Source organism: Microtus oregoni, unplaced genomic scaffold, assembly GCF_018167655.1.
Source record: "Microtus oregoni isolate MIOR12 unplaced genomic scaffold, Mior012 000016F_ref0000370, whole genome shotgun sequence".
NCBI lineage: Eukaryota > Metazoa > Chordata > Mammalia > Rodentia > Cricetidae > Microtus > Microtus oregoni.
Window position 1 is genome coordinate 42,933,933 of NW_024543075.1, and position 12,143 is coordinate 42,946,075.

Sequence of the window (12,143 nt, forward strand, 5' to 3'; positions counted from 1 at the left end):
TATAGCTGTAATGAGTCTTTGAAAATTAAATGAAATTATTTTTGTAAAAGTAGGACTATAAGTAGTCTTATACTGCATACTATTCGGGCATGTACTAGCCCATGGAGGTGTGTTAATCAAGAGGAAGACTGATAATTTAAGTCTAACTCTGTTTCATTTTGGAAAATTACTCCACTTCTTTTATTCTATCCTGTGGTTTCTACTGGCATTAAGATAACACAATACATTAATTTTATAGTATTATATAAAATTATCTGCCAGCCATTTACCCCTTAGCAGTCAGCAAGCAAATTTCCGTACAATAAACAGCACACATAATCTCCAAACTGATGCTTTTCTGTGTATGGCCAACTAAAAACCTATAGTCTCAGCTTAGTCAGTTAAAGGCCACCAGTTCCAGATATGGTCTAAACATGAAACATCTCCCACAAGCATATAGGTCCAAGGCCTGTTCTCTACTTAGTGACACTTCTTTAGAGGTAGAACGTGACTGGATGAAGTCGGTCACTGGGATTCTGTCTTTGGAGCTAAAGCTCTTTCGTGGTTCTGTCCTTTCTTGCCCTTCCTGTTCACCATTTGGTAATATGCTATCATGCACCAAATTTCTAGGTCTTCAGCAGTGGAACCAACTGAGCATGAACCAAATAAATCCTCACTACCTTAGTGTGTGTATGTGTGCATGATTCCAGAAATTTGTAACTGTGATGGAACACTAATGGGCATATAGCTTACTGCATGGTAACACTCCATCTTATTTTCTTATATTTTCTGATGTTCTATATTCTAGTGACAGAGAGCCCAGTCTACACAAGTTGTTCAAGTTCTACCCTTAACTCAAGATCAGTTAAGATTAGCCAACAAGGCTTTGAAACAACCAATTTTCCCAGAAACTGAGTGAGAACGTGTTTTTAAAATAGTTTATCTTATATGGTTAACAGTTAGGGAAGAGCTAGAGTCAGGGCAGTAGGCTGGGATATTGGGGCACTTATGTCTCTTCATCTCTCAGATGAAAACTGTCACTTGAGGACATAATTCCACAATATTTTTTGTTATCTATATTTTCTTTGTTATCTGTATTTTCTTTGTACATAACAATATTTTGTTTTTTATCTGTATTTTCTTTGCAAATTGTAAGCCTCTCTATGTACACAGTTTCAAAAGCACAGGCGTATGAATGACTGCTACAGTCATGCTTTATCCCCAGATTCAAGTGATTCTTTTATTTTATACTTATTCTATAATCAGAAACACCAAAAATCAAAATACATAGAAGTTTTTCCACTGAGAAAAGATAAACATCAAGGTATACATATATTAATTTCCATGACCTGATAATGGCACCTGTATGCACATGTTAAAGTATCACATTGTGCACCTTAGTTAATTAAATACAACTATAATCCATCACACTCTGTTGCTGAAGACACCACACATCTGAGTTATAAAACAGAAAGAAATCAGTGGGGTACTGATTTGAGAGTTTCATTCCTCCTGCCTTGCTTTCATTTATCTACAAAATGCTAGGCATAATCTTACTCATCTGGAAACTCTATGAACTATAATAATGAGTATCTTGGCAAAATATGACTTCTGCTGAAATAAAGGCTCAAATGTTATGGGAGTAAGTGACCGTTTTCTGATCAGATTTAAGGTCCTCTCAACTATATAGAGCTCATGCCTGGCAACATTACTGGGGCCAAGAACCTGTGGCTAGATTTGCCATAGGCCCTAGGGATGAACCTACTGTTATTCTGCTAAGTGGGCACAGCGTTAAAATGAGTTCTGATGCTCATTGCTATAACTGTAGATTAGTGCATCCATCAACTCACATCAGAGAAGTTTCTGTTTGCAGTAGATGGCAATTAATACAGAGACCCATAACTGGTCAGTGCTCAGAGAATAAGAGATCATGGAGTAATAAGTCCATATGGGCAATATAGAGAGCAGCCTTCCCCACAAGACTCAGGGATCATCACAGAGGAGAGAGTGGAAGCATTGCATGAGTCAGAGGTGATGACTGATAACTACAGGAAATGGGGTTTACTCAGACACAATAGTGCACGTATGAACTCACAGTGGTATAGCATAATACACAAGAAACAGAGCACAGCAATATGGAGAGCCAACTATTTATGAATGCTTTGGCTTCCTTTATCATCCAGTACTCCTGGGGACCACTGCTCATTTGAGATGATAGTTTAATACCTTTGGGGAGTCAATGGTGGTACCTTCCATTTTTATACAAGCTGTTTCTTCTTGTCAGTTTCCCCAGGGAAATACACATCATACAGATAATCTCACAGTTCAGTTGAAACTTATTATAAAGGCCATAGGTCCCTTGATAGCCTGTTCTATGGGTGCTAGCAAAGACCTAGGAAGTTACTGATTCCACACAGCCCTGGGAGATACATGAGGATGTTCACTGTATTGTCTTTGCATTTTGTTTATTGCCTACACACAAATATTAAAACAGCTTACAGATAATTAAGGTGATTGTATACTTTACCCTACCCTTGGGGATGGATATAATATTATCAAGCAGTTTGTAGCTATATATTGTAAGTATTCCTCTTAAATATAGTTGAAATTCACGAAATCAGAGGTTTAACAAAAGAAAAATGGCATGAGAATGATAAATTAAAAACATATTACAAGATATTTATTAAGGTAAAGCAAATATTGTGCTCAATTTGACTGAAAACCTTAATAAGGTAACATTGCTACTCTTTGATTTTAGGTATCCTATAAATTAATTAAGTAATTTATAATTTTAAATGAATAGAGCTTTAAAACACTTATGCCTGTGGAACCATCTGCCTGTCTAATTCTGTCTTCTACCTTGTCCTCAAACTAACATCCACCACTCCATACTATTTGGAAAGGAGCAAATCTACATTCATGATTCCCTGAGAGATCTGTAGCTACTGAGGGAAAACTCCCTGGAATGACTCTCCACCAGTCTACCAAGTAGACACTGCCTGGCATCAATGAAAATGCTAAACTCATCTTTCTGGGATCTGTTCACTCTCTTTACTGTGCTCAATCCATAATGCTTTCAGACTAATAAGCTTTCAGGCTTATCAGTTGAACTCTCTCCTTTATATAAAATTCACCACCATCTACTGGACCTATAACTGCAGTTTATAAATTTGCACATTTATCTAAATTATCTTTTTTCATAACATCCTCTTACTGTTTACAGCCTTCATTAGTCACATTAAGTCTCATTATTGCCTTTAATGATAAATTCTTGAAAATTAAATAAACGGCCACCTCATTTCTGCACCCATTTCCTAAGCCCTGCTGCAGTGCCGGTTTCAGGTGGCAAGTGCACCTGCTTTCCTCCAGATCACTACCATACTCTGAATTGACCTCGAATGTTTTAATACACACTAAACTCGGCAGCTCATGCAGTTCAGCTCTGTGATCAACATGTACGTGGGAAAGCCATGGTCTCTTTGTTTTTATGGTTCTCATAAAGCATTCAGACTTCCCATGGCTTAGGAGATATAACCCTTCCCTTAAACTTTCACAGTATTCTGTCTTTGTTATTTTTCTTTTAATAATCTGTTCTCTTTGTCTGTTCTTCTATTCTGTGGGATTAAAATGATCAATTTCTAGAAATCTAGTCTGGAGTGTCACACAGGCAGAACCACGCCAAATGCACGAGCATATTTATATTTACGTAGGTTTCCCTTGCACACTTTAAACACACCATATTCGAATCCAATGCACTTCTTTGTCTGTGTTCTAGGACCTGAGTCTCCCACACTGAAGCATTCCTATTTTCTACATTCTCAGAAATGACTATATGTGCAAACAATTCTGTGGAACTTAAAAGTCTGTGAATATGTGTGTGTGTGCAAAATTATGTGAACCTATTTCCTTGGTTTAAAGAGGAAACTTTTTTTTTTTGCTAAATGCCTCTAATCATATTGCTAGATTAATAAATTTTAGTTTTCTAGATAACAGAATTTATTTCCTAGAGTGATTATTTTTAATCAGAAAGTCATCTAAACACTTTTTATGATACTATAGTTTGTTACTTCTTTGGATGTGAGTATTGTAAAGTCAAATGCTACAAATGCAGGACAACACGGAATTCCTGAGCAACTTCACAATGAAAACACAAACTTTCTTGTTGACTGGCATTCCTGGCCTAGAGTCTGCTCATGCCTGGATCTCCATCCCCTTCTGCTGTCTTTATGCCACCACCCTCTCTGGGAACAGCATGATCCTCTTTATCACTGTGACCCAGCAGAGTCTGCATGAACCTATGTACTATTTCCTCTCCATGCTCTCAGCCACTGACCTGGGTTTGACTATTTCTACAATGTCAACCACTCTGAGGATCCTGTGGTTTCGTGCAAATGAAATCAATCTAGACTGGTGCATTGTTCAGATGTTTTTTCTTCACGGGTTCACATGTATAGAATCTGGGGTGCTGGTGGCTATGGCTTTTGACCGTTACATAGCAATCTGTAATCCTCTTAGATACACTACAATTCTTACTAATTCTAGAATCATTCAGATGGGTTTCCTAGTGATTATACGTGCTATATTATTAGTAGTTACCCTGCTTTTGCTCCTTAAGCCCATTTCTTTCTGTAGAGTGATTACCCTCTCCCATTCCTACTGTTATCATCCAGATGTGATTAAGTTAGCATGTTCAGACACTCGGGCCAACAGCATATGTGGATTAGTTGATCTCCTTCTAACCACGGGAGTAGATACTCCATGCATTGTCTTGTCTTATATACTAATCATCCGTTCTGTCCTCACTATTGCCTCTTCTGGAGAACGGTACAAGGTCTTCAGCACCTGTGTGTCCCACATTGGAGCAGTTGCTATTCTCTACATCCCTATGTTTAGCCTGTCCCTGGTGCATCGCTATGGTCAGTCAGCCCCCAAAGTAGTCCATTCGATGATGGCCAATGTTTACCTTATTTTACCCCCTGTGCTCAACCCCATCATCTATAGTTTAAAAACAAAACAAATTCGAAAGGCTATCCTTTGTTTGCTCCTTACAAAATAAACAGAGATTACTCTTAACTTCTGAAAAACATGGTGTGGTTTTCTTGCTGCAAAAGCAACTGTGGGTGGAGAATCCCCATTAGATGTGGCAGTTTCCAAAGTTTTAATTTATTTAACAATGGTTAATGAATATTAAATGCTTTATGGTTAAAATACAAGGATGTTATGCTATTCCAGGAGCTTTATAGTCTAACTATGGAAATGCAAATAATGATGAAGAAATAAATCTATTCTTCAAAATAACTGGCATTTCCTGACAGTTTTGTTTTTGGTTTTCTACTAATGACTCACAAGACATATTCTACCTATCCTTCAAAGCAGTGAAACAAAATATATAACATTATTTACAATGCAATTAAAATTTACACTATTGGTTATTGAAGGTCTGGAGACATTTAGGCCATAATCTAACATGGAACAAAGATGATATTCTAGTCTGTGATTTCCATATCCTAGACACATGCTCTGCATCCCACACTCTTCCAAATATACCCAGGGGAGATGCTACATGATCAGAAGTAAAATATGGATCACCGTAAATGCAAGCCTCATTTCTAAATGTTCCATAGCTTTTTCAAAACTAGAATTCAAAGACGACCTATAATATAAATGATAAAAACAAGTAGTGCCGACAAGTCATTATCAAGTGTCATTCAAAAGAGAAGTTTTGGGAATTAAAGATATTTGTTTCTTTATTTGATTAATGGAATGGAACTAGGGATGTAGAAGGGTTCATCAAGTAAAATTCAAAGAATCTTAGAGCAGAGTTTGTTGTCTTGTGTCTGCATACTTGTTCATCTATGATTTAATACAATCCATCTTAACTTCATCACAGAAAACCTCAAAGCAAAATAAACATTCTTGTATTACTTTTGATAAAATTTCATGTTCTATGAATATCATAAATGACTCACATGGTTTCTTTAACCATCAACAAACTAAAATAAAGGTTGATTGATGATTCTCAAATGATAAATAATTTATAAAGAACCAGACACAAAATATTTGCTTCCTAAAAGGGACTTCGGAAACTAGACTTGTTTGTCCTTAGAAAATAGTGAAAAGTTTAAGCTCTCTGTTGCACAGAGGAAATTAGAGATGTAAACAACATGGCGATCTATATGATGGATGTCAGGTACATCTCACACACACTGGGTTACCAGTATGACGAACCAGATTACATTACCTCGCAAACCCACTTTGTATACTTCTTTTCAGATTATGTGCTTATTCAAATGACTTTCCCCCTTAGAACACTTGGTTCATCTGCACACATGTGATGTAGGTGTACTTTACTGTGTTTGCCCTTGCATTGTGTAATACAAATTAAAGGATTAATAAACATACATACTCTGTTCTACAAAGTTTTGAATATGTGTGTGAAATGTGAACATGCACAAAAAATTGAAATGATGCCTTTAATGGTGTTACGGCTGATAACACAAAAGTAGTATTTTACTCAGTTTCCTTTGCAATCTGAAGTTGAAGAATTTAATACAATCCATCTTCACTAGTCTTAGCTAAACAAGTCATTGTTTAGTCAAAGGTTTGATCAAACAGAAACCCTAGCATTCCCAATGTCCTGGGGATAAATCCATACATCAAGAAGATACTTTGGAAACAATTCTGTGGAAGTATGTGTGTTATGTATACAATATTCACATGAATTTTTAAATTGCTCAGGGTCTTAGCTGGGGTCATCCTTGTGGATTCCTGGGAATTTCTCTAGTGTCAGGTTAGTTGCTAGCACCATGATGGCTCCCTCTCTGTCTCTGTCCTTTCCCCATCTTGACAACTATGTTCCCTCAAGTTCTCCTCCCACTCCCCTTCTTCTCTCCTTCTCCCGTTCTGCTCTCCCTTTTCTTCTCACCCTGATGTTCCCATTTTTTTCAGGAGATCTTGTCTATTTCCCCTTCGCAGGGGGATCTATATAGGGTTCACCTTGTTACTTTTCTTCTTTAGGGTAGATAGATAGATAGATAGATAGATAGATAGATAGATAGATAGATAGACAGAGACTATAGGTTCCTTATCCTTTGCTTCACAGTTAGTATCCACTTATGAATGAGTACATATGCTTATCTTTCTGGGTCTGGGTTACCTCACTCAGGATGTTTTTTCTCTAGTCCCATCCATTTGCATACAACTTTCAAGATGTCATTTTTTTTTATCACTAAGTAGTAGTTTATTGTGTAAATGTACCACATTTTCTTTATCCATCTTTTGATTGAGGGGCATCCAGGTTATTTGAAAAAAAACACACTATAAAAAATCTATAATGCACAGTCATGGCAAATCTTAACAAACAAGTCATTGTTTAGTCAAAGGTTTGATCAAACAGAAACCCGAGCATTCCCAGTGTCCTGGGGATAAATCAATGTGATTGAGACAGAGAGTGGAGAGTGGTCTGTACATTTTCTAATATATATGTTAAAAGAAAAAGAAGTCATGTATCCAAGAAGGACTGGAGGTGGAGGGGTGCAGGAAGCTAGAGGGAGAAGATGGAGAACCAGACATGAGTCACAAGAAAGTCTAAGAGAAAAAAAAATCATTATATATAAAAATAGCATTGAACTGAGTGTCAGATGTCCCCATATCATATAGCCTTGAACTGAGTGTCAGATGTCCACATATCATGCAGAAAGACTGGCAAAACATCACAGACAAATACATGCAAACATAAAGGCAAGATATTTGTGAACCTCTGAACTGAAGAAAGTACAAACGAGTAGTAAAACTACCAAATTTCTGTGAAAATTGTCATTTAATTTTGTTTGTTTTATTGTTTTATTTTTGTTAAGGTTTGCTTCACTGGATTTAAAATGCCAGAGTTGTAATTTTTTGTGTTACACTATTAGACACAAAATCAAATGTTCATAAAAATAAATAAATTTTAAAATCATAGTCTTATCTGAAACAGGCCTTGAGATAAATAAAACACAGACATTCTTCTGAAGTCATTGGAGTCTGGGTGTTTTATTTATTCTTCGATTTTGTGCACTGTTCTAAAATTGTAGCCACAGGAAAAGAACAAAGCTTTCCTCTTACAAAACTCACAGGAGAAACAAGGCAAGTTAAAGATGTAAGAGGAAAATCTGGTAAATGCTTCAGGACAAAAATTAGCTGCTATATTAGGGTATCCACATAAAAAAATGAAAATAAATACATTTGTTTTGAAGGATGATTAACTCAAAATAGATAAAAAATATAAAATCTGTAATGGTTGAAACAGATACAAAGAAAATATATCAAGATAGATACATAAACTGTTCTGAAGAAAGATCCCAGTGGTATAGGAAATATCCCTAAATACTAAGAAACATGACCACATGAGGTTAAAAAGCTTCTCCATAGCAAACTAAATGATTTCAAGAGTGATGAGACGGGAGAATTATTACAAACTGCACAACACACCAGGATTGATAACTAGAGTATATAAAGTGCTAATATAACCATTCCCTAAATCATAAATGAGCCAATAAAGTAACCAGCTCTCAAAATAGTACTAATGTCAAAGAAATGTCTGCTAATGTTCTACTTCTTTAGCCATCAGAAAAACACAAATGAAAACTGTCTTTAGATTCCATCTTATGACAGTCAGATGGTGACCAAGAAAACACGCAAACAAACGCTAGTTAGAATAACCACTTGAGTCCCACACCATGAGAGGGAGCCCGTACCAGAAACTAGACACAAGACAGACCAGAAACCCAGGATAGAACCAAACACGCCTGGGGGGAAAAAGCCAATCAGAGAGGTGTCATCCAGCAACCAATGGGAGCAGATACAGAAACCCAGAGTCAAACACTAGCAGAGCCAGGGAAGCTTTCAGAAGAGGGGAGAAGGAACTGTGGTCGCGCTCTAGGACACAAGAACACAGTCCACAGAATCTAAGTAGGGCTCATAGAGGCTCGTAGAGACTTGAAGTGATAAACACGGAGCCTGTGTAAGTCCAGGCTCAGCCTTCTACATATATGTTACGGTGGTGTAGTTTGGTGTTCTTGTGAGACTCCCAAAAGTGGAAGTTGGGATGTCTCTAACTCTTTTTTGTTCATAGGACCCTTTTCTTCCTACTGGATTGTCTCATCCAGCCTTGATATAAGAGTTTATGCCTGTTCTTACTGCAACTTGTTAATCCATGTCCCGTTGATATCCCTGGAAGGCCTGTTCTTTTTCATTTTTTTAGAGAAATGGAGGAAGAGTGGATCTGGGGTAGAGGGGAAGTGTTGGAGGGACTGAGAGGAATGGAGAAAGAGGAAACTGCAGCTGGGATATAATTTATGAGAGAAGAATTTTTAAAAAGGGATGTAGGAAAAAAGGAACCCTGATGCAATGCTAGGGCAAATGAAGCACGCTACAGCTGCTATGGAAATCTGTGAGGATGTTCCCCCAAGAGGTAAGACTGCCAGCACCGTATGACCCAGCTGTGCCCCCTCATTCGTATCTCCCGAAAACTCTTAGCTGACATACTGTAGACATAGTTCCATGTCCATGTCCATTGCTGCATGATTCACAATAGCTAACAACTGGGACCAGCTTAGATGTCCATCGACAAATTAACTGATAAAGAAAACACTGCATAAATGCATAATAGAATTTTCTTGTAATAGGTGCGCTTACTTCTTTTTATTTAAATTTTATTTAATTTTACATAGCTCCAGTTCTTCCTCCCTTCCCTTCTCCTGCCTCCCACCTCTCCTCATCCCATCCCCCATCCATTCCTTAGAGGAGGTGAGGCCTTCCTAGAGGAGTCCACAAAGTCCTCCAAGTTGAGGTAGGACCAAGCACCCTGCATCAAAACTAAGCAAGGTATTCCACTATAGGGAATGGTCTCTAAAAGCCAGTTCATGCACCAAGGATGTGTCTTGGTACCATTGCCAAGGGTCCCCCAACAGGTCAAGTCACATAACTGTCACCCACATTCAGAAGCTTAGTTCAGTTCCATGCAGGATCCCCAGCTGTCAGTCCAGAGTTCTTGAGCTTTCTCTGTGGTTTTCCCCATCATGATCTTGACTGTCCCCCTTACTCATATGATCAATCCCTCATCTTTCCCTTCAACTAAGTTCCAGTAGCTCAGTCCAATGCTTGGCTGTGGATCACTGCCTCTGCTTCCATCAGTTACTGGATGTAGGTTCTATGATGACAACTAGGACAGTCACTAATCTGATTACAGGGAAAGGCCAGCTCAGGCACGCTCTCACGTTTGCTAGGAGTCTTAGCTAGGGTCATCCTTGTGGATTCCTAGGAATTTTACTGGCACCTGGTTTCTCCCTAACCCCATAATGTCTCCCTTTATCAAGATATTCCTTTCATTGCTCCCTCTCCCTGTCCCTCCCCCAACTTGGTCATCAAGAGACCCCTGTGTTCCTATCCTCCATCCACTCCCTTCTACTCCTCTTCCCAGTTGACTCAGGAGATCTTGACTATCTCCGTTTCTTGGGGTCCTTCATGTTTATCCCTCTTAGGGTCCTCCTTTTTACCTAGCTTCTCTGAGGTTGTAATTGTAGCCTGGTTATCCTTTGCTTTACAACTAACATCCACTTATGAGTGAGTACAAACACAGTAGTGTTTGTCTTTCTGGATCTGACTTTTCTCACTCAGGAGCAAGCACAGTAGAATTTTATTCAGCTATAAAGAAAAATGAGATACTGACATTTGCAGGAAAATCAATGGAACTAGAAATCATTCTTTTAAATATGTCTGATTCAGAAATATAAATAACATGTTTTCTTTCATAGGCAGAACCTAGATGTAAGTTTGTGTATGGGAGAGTGTCGTGAAGGTAAAAAGATGACCATGAGAGGGGAGAGAAAGATCTTCATGGATTAAAGAGGACTGAGAGTGTAAGGCAGTTATTATTCAAGCCCAAGGTTTCAAAACACAAGAATACTAGCTCCAAAATTCAAAGAAAGAAGCGGGAAAAGTCCACAGAAATTTGAACATGTTTGTTGTTGCAGCATCAGCTGGCTTGGATACAAGGGTCCCAGTCAGGCCTATATTTAGCAAGCAACAGCAGTATTTATTCATATGCAAAACAAAGAGAAATGGATTCAAATTCTCAAGGGTTTATTTAACTTGCAGTGGATATGTTCTACATATCCGCCAGACCTTATCTTCTTTCTCTAAACAGAGCCTCAGCTAATGTGTGTTCAAAATGATAAGAAAGATGCTTCCTGTTCTTGTTTGTGTTCAACCTGTCGCTTCCAAATCAGTTATCTAAACAGTGATGATGACCTTTCACACATACACACCACACAAACACCTTCCTTCTTTTCTTCCATACACAAACTAATATCAAATGAGGTTAATATGAGTGTTTTCCTCATTGCTATGCCAAGTGCTATAAAATGAGAATGCTTAGAAAATATTTGGTAAGATTATTAAATTAAAATAAATATATTCATTAAAACAAAAAAAGTGAATGAACCAATAAAGTCAGGAAAGGTGGTTATAATTATCTCAGAAATTATCAAAAAATGATTAGGATTCAGCTTTTCTTGTTTTGGTCCTTTTTATTTTTTCTTGAGTTTGTCACCTTAAAAGTAAAGAGGAAATGATGTAATTAATCTCAAAAATAAAAAATAGATTACATTAAAAAAACTCAAGCAAGATTTTGTGATAAGCATTGGTTTCTTTCTGTTTACTCTAATGAGTTTTCAAATGTAAAGAAATGAATAAAAACCTAAATGAAGAGTGTTAGATCATAAGGACACAAATGCTCCATGTATCAGGTTGTGTTAAATCTTCACTGTTACCACCTTTTTCCTCCCCTTTGGTGATATTCCCAAAGCAGGGAAGATTTGTATGAAATGTGTGCTTTAATGTCCATTTAATGAGCTTTTACCCAACTCCAGGAGGACTGTGAGGAAACATACTATTTTATTTTTTCTGCAATATGTTATAGAGTTGGCTAGGAATTCAATCATCAGGGAAAGTCATTTATATGGTACCTTGATCTTGCCAGAATAGCTGATCCTTGATTTTTCTCCCCTTCAGGTATTTCAGAGAGCAAAAGCAGATACTTGGCTGTTTTGATAAACACTTCTAAGTTTTCAGGTGTCAGCTTCTCTCACTGCTGATAGTTTCTGTGAAGACAAAGTAACATTTCC

At 37.5% G+C, this 12,143-nt stretch overlaps 1 protein-coding gene across 1 annotated transcript; it reads left to right on the forward strand.

The window, feature by feature from the left end:
- Positions 1-4,075: 4,075 nt before the first annotated feature.
- On the forward strand, positions 4,076-5,035 carry LOC121457971 (olfactory receptor 51F1). The gene has a single exon (XM_041667075.1). It carries the CDS (start codon positions 4,076-4,078, stop codon positions 5,033-5,035), a length of 960 nt encoding a protein of 319 aa, XP_041523009.1.
- The last annotated feature ends 7,108 nt before the right edge of the window (positions 5,036-12,143 follow it).